Source organism: Macaca nemestrina, chromosome 7 (genome assembly GCF_043159975.1).
Source record: "Macaca nemestrina isolate mMacNem1 chromosome 7, mMacNem.hap1, whole genome shotgun sequence".
Classification (NCBI taxonomy): Eukaryota; Metazoa; Chordata; class Mammalia; order Primates; family Cercopithecidae; genus Macaca; species Macaca nemestrina.
This window is the reverse complement of record NC_092131.1, coordinates 135,606,437-135,625,659: the sequence shown is the minus strand read 5'-3', so window position 1 is coordinate 135,625,659 and position 19,223 is coordinate 135,606,437. Positions and strand designations below refer to the sequence as shown.

Genomic DNA, 19,223 nt, shown 5'->3' with positions numbered 1-19,223 from the left:
AGCCTGGCCAACATGGTGAAACCCCATCTCTACTTAAAAAAAACTACAAAAATTAGCTGGGCATGATGGCACGTGCCTGTGATCCCAGCTACTCGGGAGGCTGAGGCAGGAGAATTGCTTGAACTGGGACCTGGGAGACGGAGGTTGCAGTGAGCCGAGATTGTAACACTGCACTCTAGCCTGGGCTACAAAGTGAGACTCTGTCTCACAAAAAAAAAAAAAAAAAAAGTTGGCCAGGCACAGTATGGCTTGAGGTCAGGAGTGTGAGACCAGCTAAGGCAACGCAGGGAGATCCCCATCTTTACAAAAATTTAAAAATTAGCCAGGCGCAATGGCATGCACCTGTAGTCCCAGCTACTTGGGAGGCTGAGGCGGGAAGATCCCTTAAGCCCAGGAGCTGAAGGCTACAGTAAGCTATGATTGTGCTACTGCACTCCAAACTGGGTAACAGAGCAAGATTCTGTCCCTAAACATGAAACAAAAAAGCAAAGTGCTGGGATTACAGGCATGAGCCACCACACCCTGCCTAGATCTATTTCTAAAAGTAAAATTGTTATAAAGTAGATAAACCTATATTCTTACCATTATTGCTAACAAAATCTTCATGTAAAATAGGGAGATCAAGTCGAATTCGTTTCAAACAGGTCTGAAAATGAAAAGAGATATTTATTTTTACCTCTTTACCAATAATGTTGGGGGGGGACTAATTTGCTATTAGTTTTCCCTCTCTACCAAGAGATTCCAAAATGAACATTTTAAACAGTAATTTAGCCTCAACTAAATCTATCCTACCATTTAGCATTATGAATGATATTTATAATCATCTCAACACTTACCTGAACCTCCTTTTTACTTCCCAGGTATTCAACTCTGTCAATAAAATCCTCAAACTGCAGTTTAGGGAATAGCCTATGTGCCCAGTGCTCCATGTGTCTGATTAGCATCTTCAAGTCTTCAGCCTGTCACATAAAAATAAAAATGCTAAACAGGAGTCTCATTCTCACAGCTGACCCTGTCAGCAAGTTTCAGAACTGAAAAGCTATGCCAAAATCACTGGGGTCATTTTGTATTTATAAGGTCAAAAAACTTATAAAAGGAAGTTTATTAATAAGAAAAATATTGGCCAGACAGTTGTTCACACCTGTAATCATAGCACTATGGGAGGCCTAGGGGGACAGATCACTTGAGCTAAGGGGTTTAAGGCCAGCCTGAGGCAACATGGTGAGACCCTGTATTTTCTAAAAATACAAAATATAGCCAGGCGTGGTGGTACACACCTGTGGACCCAGCTATTCAGGTGGCTGAAGTGAGAGGATTGCCTAAACCTGGGGGGCAGAGGTTGCAGAGAGCTAAGTTCACACCACCGCACTCCAGACTGGGTGATAGCGAGATCTTATGTCAAAAAAAAAAGAGAGAGAGAGAGAGAAAATTATTAAGAACTTAGAGGATTGCAGTCTAAAAGAGTACTAGATACAGGTTTTTGTTTTTTTGTTGTTTTTTTTTTTCAGAGAGAGTCTCACTCTCTCACCCAGGCTGAAGTGCAAGGGCAAAGTCTCAGCTCACTGCAACCTCTGCCTCCCGGGTTTAAGCAATTCTCATACCTCAGACTCCCAAGTAGCTGGGATTAGAGGCGTGCATCACCATGCCCGGCCTAAATTTTGTATTTTTTAGTAGACAGTAGTTTCACCATGTTGGCCAGCCTGGTCTCAAACTCCTGGCCTCAAGTGATTCACCCACCCCGGCCTCCCAAAGTGCTGGGATTACAGCACGAGCCATGGCACCCCACCTGGATACAGATGCATAAAAATTAGATGAAAACAAATCCAAGTACAAAAACTTAATAAAGTTGGCCAAGCGCAGTGTCTCACGCCTGTAATCCCAGCACTTTGGGAGGCCGAGGAGGGTAGATGACCTGAGTCAGGAGTTCCAGATCAGCTTGGCCAACATGGTGAAACCCCATCTCTACTAAAAATACAAAAATTAGTTGGGCGTGGCGGCAGGCACCTGTAATCCCAGCTACTTGGGAGGCTGAGGCAGGAGAATGGCGTGAACCCGGGAGGCGGAGCTTGCAGTGAGCCGAGATTGCGCCACTGCACTCCAGCCTGGGCGACAGAGCGAGACTCCGTCTCAAAAAAAAAAAAAAAAAAAAAAAAAAAAGAGTGAAACTCCATCTCAAAAAAAAAAAAAAAAAACAACAAAGTTAAAAGATAGTAGGCCGAGTGCAGTGGCTCATGCCTGTAATCTCAGCACTTTGGGAGGCGGAGGTGGGCACATCACCTGAGGTCAGGAGTTCGAGACCAGTCTGGCCAACATGGTGAAACCCCGTCTATACGAAAAATACAAAAATTAGCCAGGTAGCTGGGCACGGTGGCTCACGCCTGTAATCCCAGCACTTTGGAAGGCCGAGACAGGCGGATCACGAGGTCAGGAGATTGAGACCATCCTGGCTAACACAGTGAAACCCCGTCTCTACTAAAAATACAAAAATTAGCCGGGCGTGGTGGCGGGCGCCTGTAGTCCCAGCTACTCAGGAGGCTGAGGCAGAACGGTGTGAACCCGGGAGGCAGAGCTTGCAGTGAGTGGAGATCGCACCACTGTACTCCAGCCTGGGCGACAGAGCAAGACTCCGTCTCAAAAAAAAAAAAAATCAGCCAGGTATAGTGGCGGGCACCTGTAATCTCAGCTACTTGGGAGGCTGAGGCAGGAGAATCACTTGAACCTGGGAGGCAGAGGTTGCAGTGAGCAAGATCATGCCACTGCACTCCGGCCTGGGCAACAGAGTGAGACTCTGTCTCAAAACAAAAAATAAATAAAACAATAATTTTTTTTTAAAAAGTAATTAAAAAAAAAAAAAACTCTACTTTAACCCTTCCCTCTCCCCACTGCACAGCAACACAGGAGCAACATCTACACCACAGGTTGAAAACTAAAGAATATATTAAGAGGCCAGGCACAGTGGCTCATGCCTGTAATCTCAGCACTTTGGGAGGCCACCAAGGCGGGCAGATCACGAGGTCAGGAGATCGAGACCATCCTGGTTAACACGGTGAAACCCCATCTCTACTGAAAATACCAAAAATTAACCGGGCATGGTGGTGGGCGCCTGTAGTCCCAGCTACTCGGGTGGCTGAGGCAGGAGAATGGCGTGAACCCGGGAGACGGTGCTTGCAGTGAGAGGAGATCGCGCCACTGCACTCCAGCCTGGGCAACAGACAAGAGAGACTCCGTCTCAAAAAATAAAACATAAAATAAAAAATAAAATAATATATTAGAAACACTTGAAAAAGTACAAAACTCTTTAAAAATATACTATCATCTGCAAAAAATTATATCTACACTCCCACATAATTCAAAAATAGACTTCAAAATGTGCATATGTATAGTGACTGACAGTTACTAAATGTATTCATTTTTTAACCACACGTTACTGACATTTATTATGAACCAAGCATTGTGCCACATCTTGGGGACACATAAGTGATCGATACAGGCAGAGTCCTTGCCCTCATGAAATTTAAAATCTTTGAGGTAGACAAAGTAAATTTTATTCCTCTAAATTATAAAGTAAAAACTGAGATTTAAAAACACAGGTGTGATTTTCCTATAGACAAGGTTTATGTAGCAAAAAATGAGACAACACAAGACATGCTTTCTAATTCTTCAAACAGTTCCCTGTCTAGTACATCACAACTGTTTCTCAAGATCTCAAGAGATACGACAATTAAGGATAGCATCTTAAAGCATTCTGAGATTTCTAAGAACATAATGGGTCCACATTTTTATTGCTATTGTAAAAAACAAAGGTCTAACATAAAAATCAGAAAGTTCTTACCTCATGACCTTTACCTTTGAATTTTGCCTTATCAAATACATGCCTTAAGGCTGGAAGTCCTCTCTCTGAAATTAATCTGTGAATAAAAATATGTTTTTAATTTCAAGTCTCCTTTTCTTTTTTTTTTTTTTTTTGAGAGGGAATCTTGCTGTGTCGCCCAGGCTGAAGCACAGCAGCATGATCTCGGGTCACTACAAGCTCAGCCTCCCCTGGGTTCACATCATTCTCCTGCCTCAGCCTCCCAAGTAGCTGGGACTACAGGCGCCCACCACAGCGCCCAGCTAATTTTTTTATTTTTAGTGGAGACAGGGTTTCACCATGTTAGCTAGGATGGTCTCGATCTCCTGACCTCGTGATCCGCCCGCCTCGGCCTCCCAAAGTGCTGGGATTACAGGCGTGAGCCACCACACCCGACCTAATTTCCAAGTTTTCTCGAGTTTGGTCCAAAGCAAGACCGTAAGAAAAAATGTTCTGCTGAACTAAAAAAACTTTTTTAGAAATATAAGAGCTCTACATCATACCAACCAAAAGTTTATAACATTAGAAGAAAAACAGTGGATGTTAAAAATAAAAAGTATAAATATATACGAATATAGTAAATGTACCTCTGAGCATCCAGCTTGGGTATATTTCTTTTAACTGTTCTCTTTGGAGGTACAGGAACAAGTGCTCCACTTCCTGACTCTGGTGAAACATACCAAGATTCAGTATTACTGTATTTAAATAATTTGTATTATTTATTTTGTATCATTTCCAAGCTGATAACTAAACATAGGACATCTTGTTTTGAAACAGGGTCTCACTCTGTTGCCCACGCTGGAGTGCAGTGGTGAGATCTTGGCTCACTGCAGCCTCAAACTCCTGGGCTCAAGCGATTCTCCTGCCTTAGCATCCTGAGTATCTGAAACTACAGGCGTGGCCTACCACACGCGGGTAATTTTCTTTTTTTTTTTTTTTTTTTTCTTTTTTGAGACGGAGTCTTGCTCTGTCACCCAGGCTGGAGTGCAGTGGCCGGATCTCAGCTCACTGCAAGCTCCGCCTCCCGGGTTCACACCATTCTCCTGCCTCAGCCTCCCGAGTAGCTGGGACTACAGGCGCCCGCCACCTCGCCCGGCTAGTTTTTTTTTTTTGTATTTTTTAGTAGAGACGGGGTTTCACCGTGTTAACCAGGATGGTCTCGATCTCCCGACCTCGTGATCCGCCCGTCTCGGCCTCCCAAAGTGCTGGGATTACAGGCTTGAGCCACCGCGCCCGGCCGGTAATTTTCAAATCTTTAGTAGAGACGAGGTCTTGCTATGTTGCCCAGGCTGGTCTTGAAATCCTGGGCTCAAGCCATCCTCCTGCCTTGGCCTCCCAAAGTGCTGAGATTACAGGCAGGACCCAGTGTGCCCAGCCTCCTTTTTTTTTCTTTTTTCTCCTCAAATACCTTTTACCACAGCCTCCTTTTACCACAGCCACCACGCCCCAGCTAATTTTTGTATTTTTAGTAGAGACGGGGTTTCACCATGTTGGCCAGGCTGGTCTCAAATTCCTGACCTTTTGATCCACCCGCCTCGGCCTCCCAAAGTGCTGGAATTACAGGCATGAGCCACTGTGGCCGGCCTCACAGCCTCCTTTTTAAAACTCTCTATACATACCTTCATCAGGCTCAATTCCTTCACCGTCTTGTCTCTCTGGAGAGGCTGGAGGTGGGAAAGGAGGAAAAGTTTCATCTTCTACATGCTCATAATCTGGTAGGTCAATCATGCCATTCTCCTGTGGTTCTAGCATCTTTTCCTCTAAGGGAAAAAATGTAAAGTTATTTGTATTCATCCAAATAGTCTCCACTATATAGACAAGTTCTACCTGCAGCCATTTCATGTGTTTCAATCAGTTAGACCACATTTCAAACTTACACATCATGAAAAGTAGAGAAGATACTAATTATGAAAAAAAGGACTAGCCTAGAAATCAGAACTAAGTTCCAAGGTAGACCCTAACACTAAATATCTATATCATTTTGAACAAATCGTTGTACCTCAACTATTGAGCTTCCCCTACCATAAAAAGATAAATTTTGGGCCAGGCGCGGTGGTTCATGCCTATAATCCCTTTGGGAGGCTGAGGCAGGCGGATTACCTGAGGTCGGGAGTTTGAGACCAGCCTGACCAACATGGAGAAACCCGTCTCTACTAAAAATACAAAATTAGCCGGGCATGGTGGCACATGCCTGTAATCCCAGCTACTTGGGAGGCTGAGGCAGGAGAATCGCTTGAATCTGGGGGGCAGAGGTTGCGGTGAGCCGAGATCGTGCCATTGCACTCCAGCCTGGGCAACAAGAGCGAAACTCCATCTCAGAAAAAAAGAAAAAAGATAAATTTGACTTTTCAGAGGGTTTCAAACTGTGATCCAATAGGGTATGAAATACGCAGGATATAGGTACTTCACCCCCACTTCAAGTAGAGCAGCTTAAAAAAAAAAAATCTGCCGGGCGCGGTGGCTCACGCCTGTAATTCCAGCACTTTGGGAAGCTAAGGCAGGTCGATCACAAGGTCAGGGGATCGAGATCATCCTGTGAATGGTGAAATCCCGTTTCTACTAAAAATACAAAAAATTAGCCGGGCTTCGTGGCAGGCACCTGTCGTCCCAGCTACTTAGGAGGCTGAGGCGGGAGAATGGCGTGAACCTGGGAGGCGGAGGTTGCAGTGAGCCAAGATGATGCCACTGCACTCCAGCCTGGGCCACAGAGCAAGACTCCATCTTAAAAAAATAAAATAAAATAAAATAAAAAATAAAAAAATCTCTTTATATACACCTACTATGTGCCCACAAAAATTAAAAGTAAAAAAAAATTTTTTTAATGTGTTTACATATTGGTGTTCTAGGTAAGGCTTCCTTTAAAGAATGGGAAATTATCCTCGGGTTGATAACTCGAAAGAATGTTTTTCAGTACTGCCTTACTTAACTTCTCAGTAACAACTGACACTTTCGGTCAGTTTTTTCTGGGAAAAATGTTTACCTTAACTTTTTTTTTTGAGACGGAGTCTCGCTCTGCTGCCCAGGTTGGAGTACAGTGGCCGGATCTCAGCTCACTGCAAGCTCCGCCTCCCAGGTTTATGCCATTCTCCTGCCTCAGTCTCCCGAGTAGCTGGGACTACAGGCGCCCGCCACCTCGCCCGGCTAGTTTTTTGTATTTTTAGTAGAGACGGGGTTTCACCGTGTTAGCCAGGATGGTCTCGATCTCCTGAGCTCGTGATCCGCCCGTCTCGGCCTCCCAAAGTGCTGGGATTACAGGCTTGAGCCACCGCACCCGGCCATACCTTAACTTTTAAGACACAGTATTCACCTGGCTTTTCTCCCTTTCTGGGAACTCCTCCTGGATTTTCCTTGCAGGTTTATCTTCTAACCTGGCCATTAAGTATCCAAGACTCAATCCTAGGGCTTCTTCATTCATTTATGCATAGTTTTAATAAGAACTTATTTATTGATGACTCCCTGATTTTCATCTTTACCCTAGGCCTTGACTCTCCGATCCAGATCACTATTTCCCATTTTACACCTCCTAAATGCCTGAAAGGCACCTGTAATTCAACATGTACAAAACCAAACTTCTAAATTTTCCTAATTCAATGAATGACATCTATCCAGCTAAGCAATTCAGAAACCTACAAGTCATCTTTAGCAATTCCTTCCCTCTATCCCACAGATCCTGCCCATTTTATTTCCTAAATATCCCTTGAATCTATTTCTCCTTATCTCTATAACCACTTCCCAACATTTCTTGCTTGCATTACTCCACTACTCTCATCCACTCTTGCCTTCTTCAATTGTCCGTATTACATCTAGACTGAATCTGAAAATGTAAAGCTGATCACCTCACTTGGCTTAAGTATTTCAATGGTTTCTGATTGCTCTTAAGATAAAGACAAAACTCCAAGGCCCTATGTGATCTGGCCTCTTACAACCTCACCAACCTCACTTCACACTACTCCATGCTTTTTCTTTCCCTGAAAGAGCTATATTCCTCAGGCCACTAGATCTTTACAAATACTATTTCCTGTCTTGAAAAAGCTATACCTTGACTCCTAATCTCTTTCAGATATCAACTATCACCTTTTCAAAAGTTTACCTCAATTTCTCTAAATCCTTCTTTAGTAAGCATTCATAGTGTCAAGTACAAATATCATGGCACTTATCCAGTTTCAATATCAGGTTTTATTTATACAGTTATTTATTGTTCGTCTCCCAAACTAGACTGTAGCTCAAAAAGGGCAACCAGGTAGGTCTCTCTGTGCTACACAGCTCGAACCCCAGTGCTGGTACACAGCAGGTGCAGGTGCTCAATATATATTTGATGAATGATGGAATGCAAAAAAATAATTCCAAAGTTTCCCCAAATTGGAGTTAGATGATCTTTAAAATCTCACTAATTCTAAATTTCGATTACCATAAATATAAAAGCAAAGCATCAGCTGGGCGCGGTGGCTCACGCCTGTAATCCCAGCACTATGGGAGGTCGAGGCGGATGGATCATGAGGTCAGGAGTTCAAGACCAGCCTGGCCAACACAGTGAAACCCCGTCTCTACTAAAAATACAAAAAAAAATTAGCCAAGTGTGGTGGCGGGCGCCTGTAGTCCCAGCTACTCCGGAGGCTGAGGAAGGAGAATCGTTTGAACCCAGGAGGCGGAGCTTGCAGTGAGCCAAGACCGCGCTATCGCACTTCAGCCTGGGCGACAGAGCCAGACGCCGTTTCAAAAAAAAAAAAAGCAAAGCATCGGCCGGGCGCGGTGGCTCACGCCTGTAATCCCAGCACTTTGGGAGGCCGAGGCGGGCGGATCACAAGGTCAGGAGATCGAGACCACGGTGAAACCCCATCTCTACTAAAAATACAAAAAATTAGCTGGGCACGGTGGCGGGCGCCTGTAGTCCCAGCTACTCAGGAGGCTGAGGCAGGAGAATGGCGTAAACCCAGGAGGCGGAGCTTGCAGTGAGCCGAGATCACGCCACTGCACTCCAGCCTGGGCGACAGAGCGAGACTCCGTCTCAAAAAACAAAAAAACAAAAAACAAAAAACAAAAAACAAAACAAAAAAAAAAAAGCAAAGCATCAATTCCCGATCATGACCCACGGTAGCTTCAAGTAAGCTACAAGAATCTATACTAGGGTTCAGAACTTTGAGGCTGACAGTGAGCTTTGAGTTTGATGACAGTACCTAAAATATATTAAGTGCACTCAAGAACTGGCCAAGCACGGGGTGGGGATTGTCAGGAAACTGATATTTCTTCTATTTGTAGTGAACAAGACGCTCAATAGACGACTTTTACTCTGCGTCAGTGGTCGCATAACTGTCTCTTTTTAGACATTTATGAAATTGTGTGAACTTCCTCCTCTACTCCTCAAACTCCCAGAAGAGTTAAGGTAACAAATGTTATGTCCAAACCACGGTTTGTTCCCAGACCCTGGTTTCCAATGCCCACCTCTTTTCCAAGAAGTCCAAAGAGATGGCCCTCATCGCAAAGGAAGTGCTACCGTGCTGCCTCGATGTCCCCCTTGGGTGCCACCCCTGAAACATCGAACCTCTTCTCCAGCCGCCCCCCTCATCCCCGATCCCCGCCTATCTTCTCTTTAACTTCATTCATTCATCCAACATTCGCTGGGCGCTTTCTACATTGACACGCCCCGGACAGAAGACTGGGGTAAAGATGATCAGGAACACATTCCCTCCCGCTAAGGGGCTTGGCAGAGTAAGAGGCAGCCCAAAACCTAAGCAACCGGGACACGCGCCCGCCTCCCCGCCTCTCCAGGCCAGGTCAGGTTGACTCCCCAAGCCTCCTGACCCGCTGCGACAATTAGGCTTTCCCGCTCGTCCGTCTGGCTCCCTGGCTCGTCCGTCTGGCTCCCTGGCTCTTCCGTCTGGCTCCCTGGCTCGTCCATCTGGCTCCCTGGCTAGTCCCTCTGACTTCCCTCTCCCCGCAAGAACTTCACTGGCCCGCCAGTCAGTCCTCACCTCACACAGAAAACACCGACCACAGAGCTTACCTCGGCGTGCAGACTAAGCGCGCTTCTCGCGATACTCGGGAACTCCCGGGGCAAGTAAGGCCCGCAGCGTTTGGCGCCAAATCCGCGCGCGAGCTGGGCGGGGCCTGCAAGACCCGCCTCTCAGGTTCCGCCCATCACGCCGGTCCCGCCTCCGGTCCCGCCTCCGGTCCCACTGTTTCCGCCCTCTGAATTCTTCAGAGGGCCTCCTTATTTTCATAAAGCTAATACTAGTTATTCTGGGCTTTTTTTTTTTTTTTTTCTTGAGACTAAGTCTCGCTCTATCACTCAGGCTGGAAAGCAGTGACTCGATCTCGGTTGACTAGTCTCTAGCTCCCGGACTGAAACGATCCTCCCACCTCAGCCTCTCTTCCCCGACTACCACCACCACACCCAGCTAATTTTTGTTTTAATGGGTTTGTTTGTTTGTTTGTTTGTTTGTTTGTTTGTTTTGCAAAGACGGGGATTAGCTGCCCAGGCTGGTCTCGAACTCCTTGGCTCAAGCGAGCTTCCCGCCTCAGCTTCCCAAAGTGCTGGGATTACAGGCGTGAGCCACCGCGCCCGGCACTTTAAACCCTGGAAATAGGTCTCAGTTTTTGGAAAACTGAGTTGTAGAAGGAGGAAAAATGACAAAGGCAAGCAATAGTGAATGAGAAATTACCGCTTCTTCAGAGTTCATAGCGGAATGCCTTGAACTCAGAGTTTTATGAATTGCTTATTGAATAATAAACTGAGAAAAGAGATGGTAAAGAGAGGAAAAATAGGGTTGAGTGTAGACACTGGCCGGGTGCGGTGTGGCTCACGCCTGTAATCCCAGCACTTTGGGAGGCCCAGGCGGGCGAATCGCTTGAGCCCAGAAGTTCAAGGCTTGCAGTGACTAGGATCGCACTGCTGGCGATCCAGCTGGAGATCCAGCCTGGGTGACACAGTAAGACCCTGTTGCCAAAAAAAAAAAAAAAAAAAAAAAAAAAAGAGAGTGTGAATGTAAACAAAAAGAAAAATGTCAAAAATATGTTACTTGGGACCGGGTGCAGTGGCTCACGCCTATAATCCCAGCACTTTGGGAGGCCGAGGCGGGCAGATCACGAGGTCAGGAGTTCGAGACCAGCCTGACCAACATGGTGAAACCCCATCTCTACTAAAAATACAAAAATTAGCCCAGCGTGGTGGCGTACGCCTGTAATTCCAGCTACTCAGGAGGCTGAGGCAGGAGTATCGCTTGAACCTGGGAGGTAGAGGTTGCAGTGAGCCGAGATCATGCCACTGCACTCCAGCCCTGGCGACAGAGCAAGACTCTGTCTCAAAAAAAAAGTTATTTGGCTGGGCACGGTGGCTCAAGCCTGTAATCCCAGCACTTTGGGAGGCCGAGACGGGCGGATCACGAGGTCAGGAGATCCAGACCATCCTGGCTAACACGGTGAAACCCCGTCTCTACTAAAATATACAAAAAACTAGCCGGGCGAGGTGGCGGGCGCCTGTAGTCCCAGCTACTCAGGAGGCTGAGGCAGGAGAATGGCCTGACCCCGGGAGGCGGAGCTTGCAGTGAGCTGAGATCCGGCCACTGCACTCCAGCCTGGGCAGCAGAGCGAGACTCCGTCTCAAAAAAAAAAAAAAAAAAAAAAGTTATTTGGTCAGACTTGGTGGCTCATGCCTGTAATAGCAGCACTTTGAGAGGCTGAGGCAGGAGAATTGGTTGAGCCCAGGAGTTCAAAACCAGCCTGGGCAACATACTGAGACCCTGTCTCTATTAAATAAAGAGAAAATATTTTTTTAAAAGTTAACTTTTCCATTTTAAAATAGTGAGTCCAAATGTGTTTGCATTTGTTTGTATACACACAAACATACACACACAATCTCAGAAAAATATATAACTAGAACCTATGCAATGAAAGTGGCATATGGGATAGAGTGGGATGGGAACTTAACTATAATTTTTTTTGAACATACAAATGTATTAACTATTCAAAAAGCTAAATTTAAAAATGTTATCTGAAGCAAATATAGCATCATTAAGATTTGCCAAACCTAGAAGATAATTAGGGAATACTGGCAGCATTATTCTCTCCACTTTTCTTTCTCTCTTTTTTTTTTTCTTCTTCTTCTTTAAGACGTCTCACTTTGTTGCTGAGGCTGGAATGCAGTGGTGCAATCACAGCTAGAATCAGGTGATCCTCTCTTCCCAGCCTCCCAGGTAACTGGCACTACAGGCTCACACCACCGCACCCAGCTAATTTTTTTTTATTTTTTATTTTTTGAGACGGAGTCTTGCTCTGTCTCCCAGGCTGGAGTGCAGTGGCGCGATCTCGGCTCACTGCAAGCTCCGCCTCCTGGGCCCACGCCATTCTCCTGCCTCAGCCTCCCGAGTAGCTGGGACCACAGGCGCCCGCCACCGCGCCCGGCTAATTTTTTGTATTTTTGGTAGAGACGGGGTTTCACCGTGTTAGCCAGGATGGTCTCGATCTTCTGACCTTGTGATCCGCCTGCCTCAGCCTCCCAAAGTGCTGGGATTACAGGCGTGAGCCACCGCACCCGGCCCCAGCTAATTTTTTAAATTTTTTGTAGAGACAGGAGTTTCACCATGTTGCCCAGACTGGTCTCCAACGCCTGGGCTCCAGCTACTTTTCTGTAGCATGATGAAACATTTTATTAAAAATTTAAAAAGCGAGGCTGGGTGTGGTGGCTCATACCTGTAATCCCAGCACTTTGGGAGGCCAAGGTGGGTGGATCACCTGAGTTCGAGACCAGCCTGGCCAACATGGTGAAACCCCACCTCTACTAAAAATACAATAATTACCCAAGTGTGGTGGGTGCCTTCCTGTAATCCTAGCTACTCCAGAGGCTGAGGCGGGAGAATCGCTTGAACCTGGGAGGGGGAGATTGCAGTGAGCCAAGATTGCACCACTGCACTCCAGCCTGAGCCATACAACTAGACTCTGCCTCAAAAAAAAAAAAGTTTAAAAAGCACTGACTCCCGGATGTCGAGGCTGCAGTGAGCCGTGATCACGCCACTGCACTCCAGCCTGGGTAACAGAGTGAGACCCTGTTTCAGAACACACACACACACACACACACACACACACACACACAAAGATAGAAAGTAAATTACCAATTTGTCTAAAATTATGTATGCACGTGTATCTATGTGTCACATTTCCTTTATTTTATGGTTTTATTTCTATACTTGTGAGATAACATATATCAATATTCAACAATTAATAAAATTAACATAAATTTAGTTTTTTTTCGTTCTTGAGACAGAGTCTTGTTCTGTCGCCCAGGATGGAGTGCAGTGGTGCAATCTTGGCTCACTGCAGCCTCGATCTCTTGGGTTCAAGAGATTCTCTGCCTCAGCCACTCGAATAGCTGGGATTACAGGCATGCACCACCATGTCCAGCTAATTTTGTATTTTTTTGTATTTAGTAGAGATGGGGTTTCACCATGTTGGTCAGGCTGGTCTCAAACTGACCTCAAGTGATCCATCTGCCTCAGCCTACCAAAGTGCTGGGATTACAGGCGTGAGTCACCGCACCAGGCCTAAAAGTAATGTGAATTTGAATGAGAAATGTCTGTTTCAGTAGTCTGAATTATTGAGACAAGAGGCATTCTTTTAATTATCCAGGTAAGTTTATATACTATACTTTTTGACTAATAAAGTAAATGTAAAAGCACTCTGAGAAGTTAAAAAAAGTTATACACCTTCCCCACATTGCCCCCAGCCTGCCAAAAACGAACAGAGCAGATACTCTTGAAGGTTTAAATCTCAGTTCCATCATTTACTGTTTGGTGACTTTTAACTCTGATTCAGTTTCCTTTTTTTTTTTTTTTTTTTTTTTTGATCACCTGAGTTGGAGTGCAGTGACACTGTAACCGTGAACTCCTGATCTCAGGTGATCTTCCTAACTAGGCCTCCCAAAGTCCTGGGATTATAGACATGAGTCACCCCACCTAACGCAGTTTCCTCATAGGGTTGTAAGGAGGACTAAAAAACAATATTTAATGGCATGTTACTGTAGTATCGCAGCTACTTCAGTCTGAGGCAGGAGGATTACTTGAGCCCAGGAGGTCAAGGCCAGCCTGAGCAACAGGGACATCCTATTCCTAAAAAATAAAAATAAATGTAAAAGACATTAATATGTTTTCTATAATTATCCATATGATTTTTAGAATGTTTCACCCTTTTAGAAAATGTAAAGATTTCGGCCGGGCATATTGGCTCACACCTGTAATCCCACCACTTTGGGAGGCTGAAACAGTGGGATTGATTAAGCCTAGGGGTTCCAGACCAGCCTGGGCAACATGGTGAATGAAACCCCATCGCTACAAAAAAGTAAGAAAAGAAAATGTAAAGATTTTGTTAAGTAATTGTTTGTTGTTTTATCTGAGTTACAACGACAGTTGTAAGTCATTAATATTGTCAATAATTGTTCACTGGATGCAGTGGCTCTTGCCTGTAATCTCAGCACTTTGGGAGACCAAGGCAGGTGGATCACTTGAGGACAGGAGTTCAAGACCAGCCTGGCCAAAATAGTGAAATACCGTCTCTACTGAAAAAACAAAAATTAGGCCTGATGCAGGTGGCTCAGTCCTGTAATCCCAGCACTTTGGGAGGCCAAGGTGGGCAGATCAGCTGAGATCAGGAGTTCAAGACCAGCCTGGCCAACATGGTGAAACCTCGTTTCTACTAAAAATACAAAATTAGCCTGTTGTGGTGGTGGGTGCCTGTAATCCCAGCTACTGGGGAGGCTGAGGCAGGAGAATCGCTTGAACCCAGGAGGCGGAGGTTGCAGTGAGCCGAAATTGCACCACTGTACTCCAGCCTGGGCTACGGAAGGAGACTCCATCTCAAATCAATAAATAAGAATTAGCTGGGCATAGTGGCACACACCTGTGATCCCAGCTACGTGGAAGGCTGACGAATGAGGATCACTTGAATCTGGGAGGCGGAGGCTGCAGTGAGCAGAGATCATGCCACTGCATTTCAGCCTGGGCAACAGAGTGAGACTCTGTCTCAAAAAAAAAAAGATTAAACTGAACATTTTAGTACCTTGTTCAGATGTATCCAAAACCTAGAAGTTTAGGATCATTACTAAGTATTCCTTATTCTCTTTTCATTTTTCATAACCTTTCTATTGTAATTTTTTTTTTTTTTTGGAGATGGAGTCTCGCTCTGTTGCCCAGGCTGGAGTGCAATGGCCCCACCTCCACTCACTGCAACTTCTGCCTCCCAGGTTCAAGAGATTCTCCTGCCTCAGCCTCCCAAGTAGTTGGGATTACAGGCATGTGCCACCACGTCCAGCTAATTTTGTGTTTTTAGAAGACACGGGGTTTCTCCATGTTGGTCAGGCTGGTCTTGAACTCCCAACCTCAGGTGATCCACCTGCCTCAGCCTCCCAAAATGCTGGGATTACAGGCGTGTGGGAGGCCCTAGAGCTCAGGAGTTTCAGATCAGCCTGGGCAACACACTGAAACTCCATCTTGTGCCTGGCCTATTTATTTATTTATTTATTGCAATGGAGTCTCACTCTGTTGCCCAGGCTGGAGTGAAGTGGCTCAATCTCGGCTCACTGCAACCTCCGCCTCCCAAGTTCAAACAATTCTCCTACCTCAGCTTCCTGAGTAGCTAAGATTACAGGTGCCCGCCTCCATGCCCAGCTAATTTTTGTATCTTTAGTGGAGATGGGGTTTCACCATGTTGGGCAGGCTGGTCTCGAACTCCTGACCTCAGGCAATCCACCCGGCTTGACCTCCCAAAGTGCTGGGATTGCAGGCATGAGCCACCACGCCTGGCTTATAAATAGTTTTTTGTTGTTGTTGTTTTCTTTTTTTTTTTGAGACGGAGTCTCGCTTTGTCGCCCAGGCTGGGGTGCAGTGGCTGGATCTCCCCTCACTGCAAGCTCCGCCTCCCGGGTTCACGCCATTCTCCTGCCTCAGCCTCCCGAGTAGCTGGGACTATAGGCACCCGCCACCTTGCCCGGTTAGTTTTTTGTATTTTTTAGTAGAGACGGGGTTTCACCGAGTTAGCCAGGATGGTCTTGATCTCCTGACCTTGTGATCCACCCGTCTCGGCCTCCCAAAGTGCTGGGATTACAGGCTTGAGCCACCGCCCCTGACCTGTAAACAGTTTTACACTGTTAAACAAAATAGTGAGAGGACATTGCTATGGACTAACCTCCCACACTAGGCCTGAACAGGCCAGACCAAATCAAAATGGAGTCACTCTGAGCCAGTTCTGGTTCTGAGGGCTGCCCAATTCACAATTGTTCTTTGTTCTTTCCTCAGTTCAACTGTGCTAAATATCATCTGCTTCAAGTTTCTATTTTATTTATTTATATTTTGAGACACAGTCTCACTCTGTTGCCCAGGCTGGAGTGCAGTGACATAATCATGGTTCACTGAAGCCTTGACCATTTTGGGCACAGGTGATCCTCCCACCTCAGCCTCCCCAGTAGCTGGGACCACAGGCATGCGCCACAGCACCCAGCTAATACAGAGATAGAGTTTCAATGTATTGCCCAGGCTGGTTTGAAACTCCTGAGCTCTAGTGATCCACCCACCTTGGCCTCCCAAAGTGTTGGGATTATAGGCATGAGTCACTGCGCCTGGACTGTGTTTTTTTTGAGACGGAGTCACACTCCATCGCTCAGGCTGAAATGCATTGGCGCAATCTCAGCTCACTGCAACCTCTGCCTCCTGTGTCCAAGCAATTCTCCCACCTCAGCCTTTTGAGTATCTGGAATTACAGGCACGTGCCACCAAAAGAAAGAAATTCTTGAGAATAGGTAATTTATAAAGAAAGCAGACTTTTTTTTTTTTTTTTTTTTTTTTTGAGATGGATTCTCACTCTGTCACCCAGGCTGGAGTGCAGTGGCATGATCTTGGCTCACCACAACCTCCGCCTCCTGGGTTCAAGCTGTTCTCCTGCCTCAGCCTCCCAAGTAGCTGGGATTACAGGCATGCACCACAACGCCCAGCTAATTTTTTTTTTTTTTGTATTTTTAGTAGTCATGGGGTTTCACCATGTTGCCTAGGATGGTCTCCAACTCCTGACCTCAAGTGATCCACCTGTCTCGGCCTCCCAAAGTGCTGGGATTACAGGCGTGAGCCACCACGGCTGGCTAAGAAAGCAGGTTTAATTGGCTCATGGTTCTGCATACTTCTGGCACCAGCTCCTGGGCAGGCATCAGGAAGCTTACAATAATGGCAGAAGGAGAAGAGAGAACAGGTATGTCATATGGTGAAAGCAGGAGCAAGTGTGAGAGAGTGAGTGGGGAGGTGCCACATGCTTTTAAATGACCAGATCTCTTGAGAACTCACTATCTTGAAAACAGCACCACCGGGTGCGGTGGCTCACGCCTGTAATCCCAGCACTTTGGGAGGCCGAGGCAGGTGGATCACGAGGTCAGGAGATCAAGACCATCCTGGCTAACACGGTGAAACCACATCTGTACTAAAAATACAAAAAATTATCCGGGCGTAGCGGTAGGTGCCTGTAGTCCCAGCTACTAGGGAGGCTGAGGCAGGAGAATGGTGTGAACCCGGGAGGCGGAACTTGCAGTGAGCTGAGATTGCGCCACTGCACTCCAGCCTGGGCAACAGAGTGAAACTCTGTCTCAAAAAAAAAAAAAAAGAAAAGAAAAAGAGCACCAAGCCATGAGGGATCCACCCCCATGGCCCAAACACTTCCCACCAGGCCCCCCTCCAGCACTGGGGATTACAATTCAACATGAGATTTGGGCAGGGACAAATATCCAAACCATATCAACATGCTACAGAGAAATCTTTCTTTTATTTTTTTTGAGACAGAGTCTTGCTTTTGTTGCCCAGGCTGTATGTAGTTCAGTGATGCGATCTCAGCTCACTGCAGCCTCTGCCTCCCGGGTCCAAGCAATTCTCCTGTCTCAGCCTCCTGAGGAGCTGGGATTACAGACACGTACCACCATACCCAGTTAATTTTTGTATTTTTAGTAGAGACGGGGTTTCGCCATGTTGGCCAGGCTGATCTTGAACTCCTGACCTCGTGATCTGCCCACCTTGGCTTCCCAATGTGCTGGGATTACAGACGTGAGCCATCATGCCCGACCAAGAAATCTTTCATGAAGGAAAGAGTAAAGACAAGCAACCAAAAAGGACAAGGACCCTCTAAAGTTCCACTGAAAAATCAACTTGCAAAAGGCAGATTAATACGAGAAAAGGAATACAAATGTATTTAACATGTATACACTGGGGCATTCCGAATGAAGACCCAAAGATACAGGGTAAAATATTTTTATGCTTGGGTTCAACAAAGTATGGAGAGGCATGTAGAAATATAATAGGAGGCTCACACTTGTAATCCCAGCACTTGGGAGGCCGAGGCAGGCAGATCACTTGAGGTCAGGAGTTTGAGACCAGCCTGACTAACATGGTGAAACCCCCTCTCTACTAAAATACAAAAATTAGCTGGGTGCGGTGGCAGGTGCCTGTAATTCCAGCTACTCAGGAGGCTGAGGCAGGAGAATCACTTGAACCCGAGAGGCAGAAGTTGCAGTGAGCTGAGATCACGTCACTGCATTCCAGTCTGGGTGACAAGAGTGAAACTCCATCGCAAAAAGAAAGAAAGAAAGAAAGAAAGAAATATAATTGGAGAAAAAGGCATTCAAACCAGAGCAACTGTGTCTTGAATAAGGGCTGAAGTAAAATGAAGATGAGACCCGTTGGGCTGCATTCCTACTAGGTTAGGCATTCTTTGTCTCAAAATGAGATAAGAGGTCAACAGGACTGGTATTGCAAGAGACAGGTCATACCTGCTGTTTACCTGCTGGTAAAACAGGATATGGTAACAAAAGCCGGCTAAAATCCACCAAAATCAAGACGGTGGCGAAAGTGACCTCTGGTTGTCCTCACTGCTCATAATACACTTACTCTAATACATTAGCATGCTAAAAGATACTCCCACTAGTGCCAGGACAGTTCACAAATGCCATAAAAATGTCTGGAAGTTACCCTATATAGTCTAAAAAGGGGAGGAACCCTCCATTCTGGGAATTGCCTGCCCCTTTCCCAGGAACCTCATGTTTAATCCACCCGTTTAGTATATGATCAATAAATAACCGTAAATATACTCAGTCAAGCAGCCCAAGCTGCTGCTCTACATATTCTTTTTTTTTTTTTTTTTTGAGATGGAGTCTTGCTCTGTCGCCCAGGCTGGAGTGCAGTGGCAAGATCTCGGCTCACTGCAACCTCTGCCTCCTGGGTTCAAGCAATTCTCTTGCCTCAGCCTCCTGAGTAGCTGGGATTACAGGCGCGTGGCACCATGCCTGGCTAATTTTTGTATTTTTAGTAAAGACGGGGTTTCACCATGTTGGTCAGGCTGGTCTCGAACTCCTGACCTCGTG

At 46.0% G+C, this 19,223-nt stretch overlaps 1 protein-coding gene across 10 annotated transcripts in view; it reads right to left on the bottom strand.

The window, feature by feature from the left end:
* Positions 1–19,223, bottom strand: part of LOC105488283 (TIMELESS interacting protein) — a 52,899-nt gene that overhangs the window by 14,585 nt on the left and 19,091 nt on the right. For 3 of the 10 annotated variants that reach the window (XM_071101170.1, XM_071101171.1, XM_071101174.1), the window contains 5 exons: positions 5,470–5,610; positions 4,438–4,516; positions 3,833–3,908; positions 837–959; positions 583–646 (listed from right to left, as the gene is read on the bottom strand). In XM_071101170.1, the coding sequence (XP_070957271.1) occupies positions 583–646; positions 837–959; positions 3,833–3,908; positions 4,438–4,516; positions 5,470–5,602 (475 nt within the window). In that variant the 5' untranslated portion in view covers positions 5,603–5,610. Of the gene's footprint in view, positions 1–582; positions 647–836; positions 960–1,277; positions 1,393–3,832; positions 3,909–4,437; positions 4,517–5,469; positions 5,611–9,289; positions 9,380–9,649; positions 9,783–9,819; positions 9,910–19,223 lie in introns of those variants that run through there. The other 7 variants (XM_011752195.3, XM_011752185.2, XM_011752174.2 and 4 more) reach the window with 7 other exon arrangements.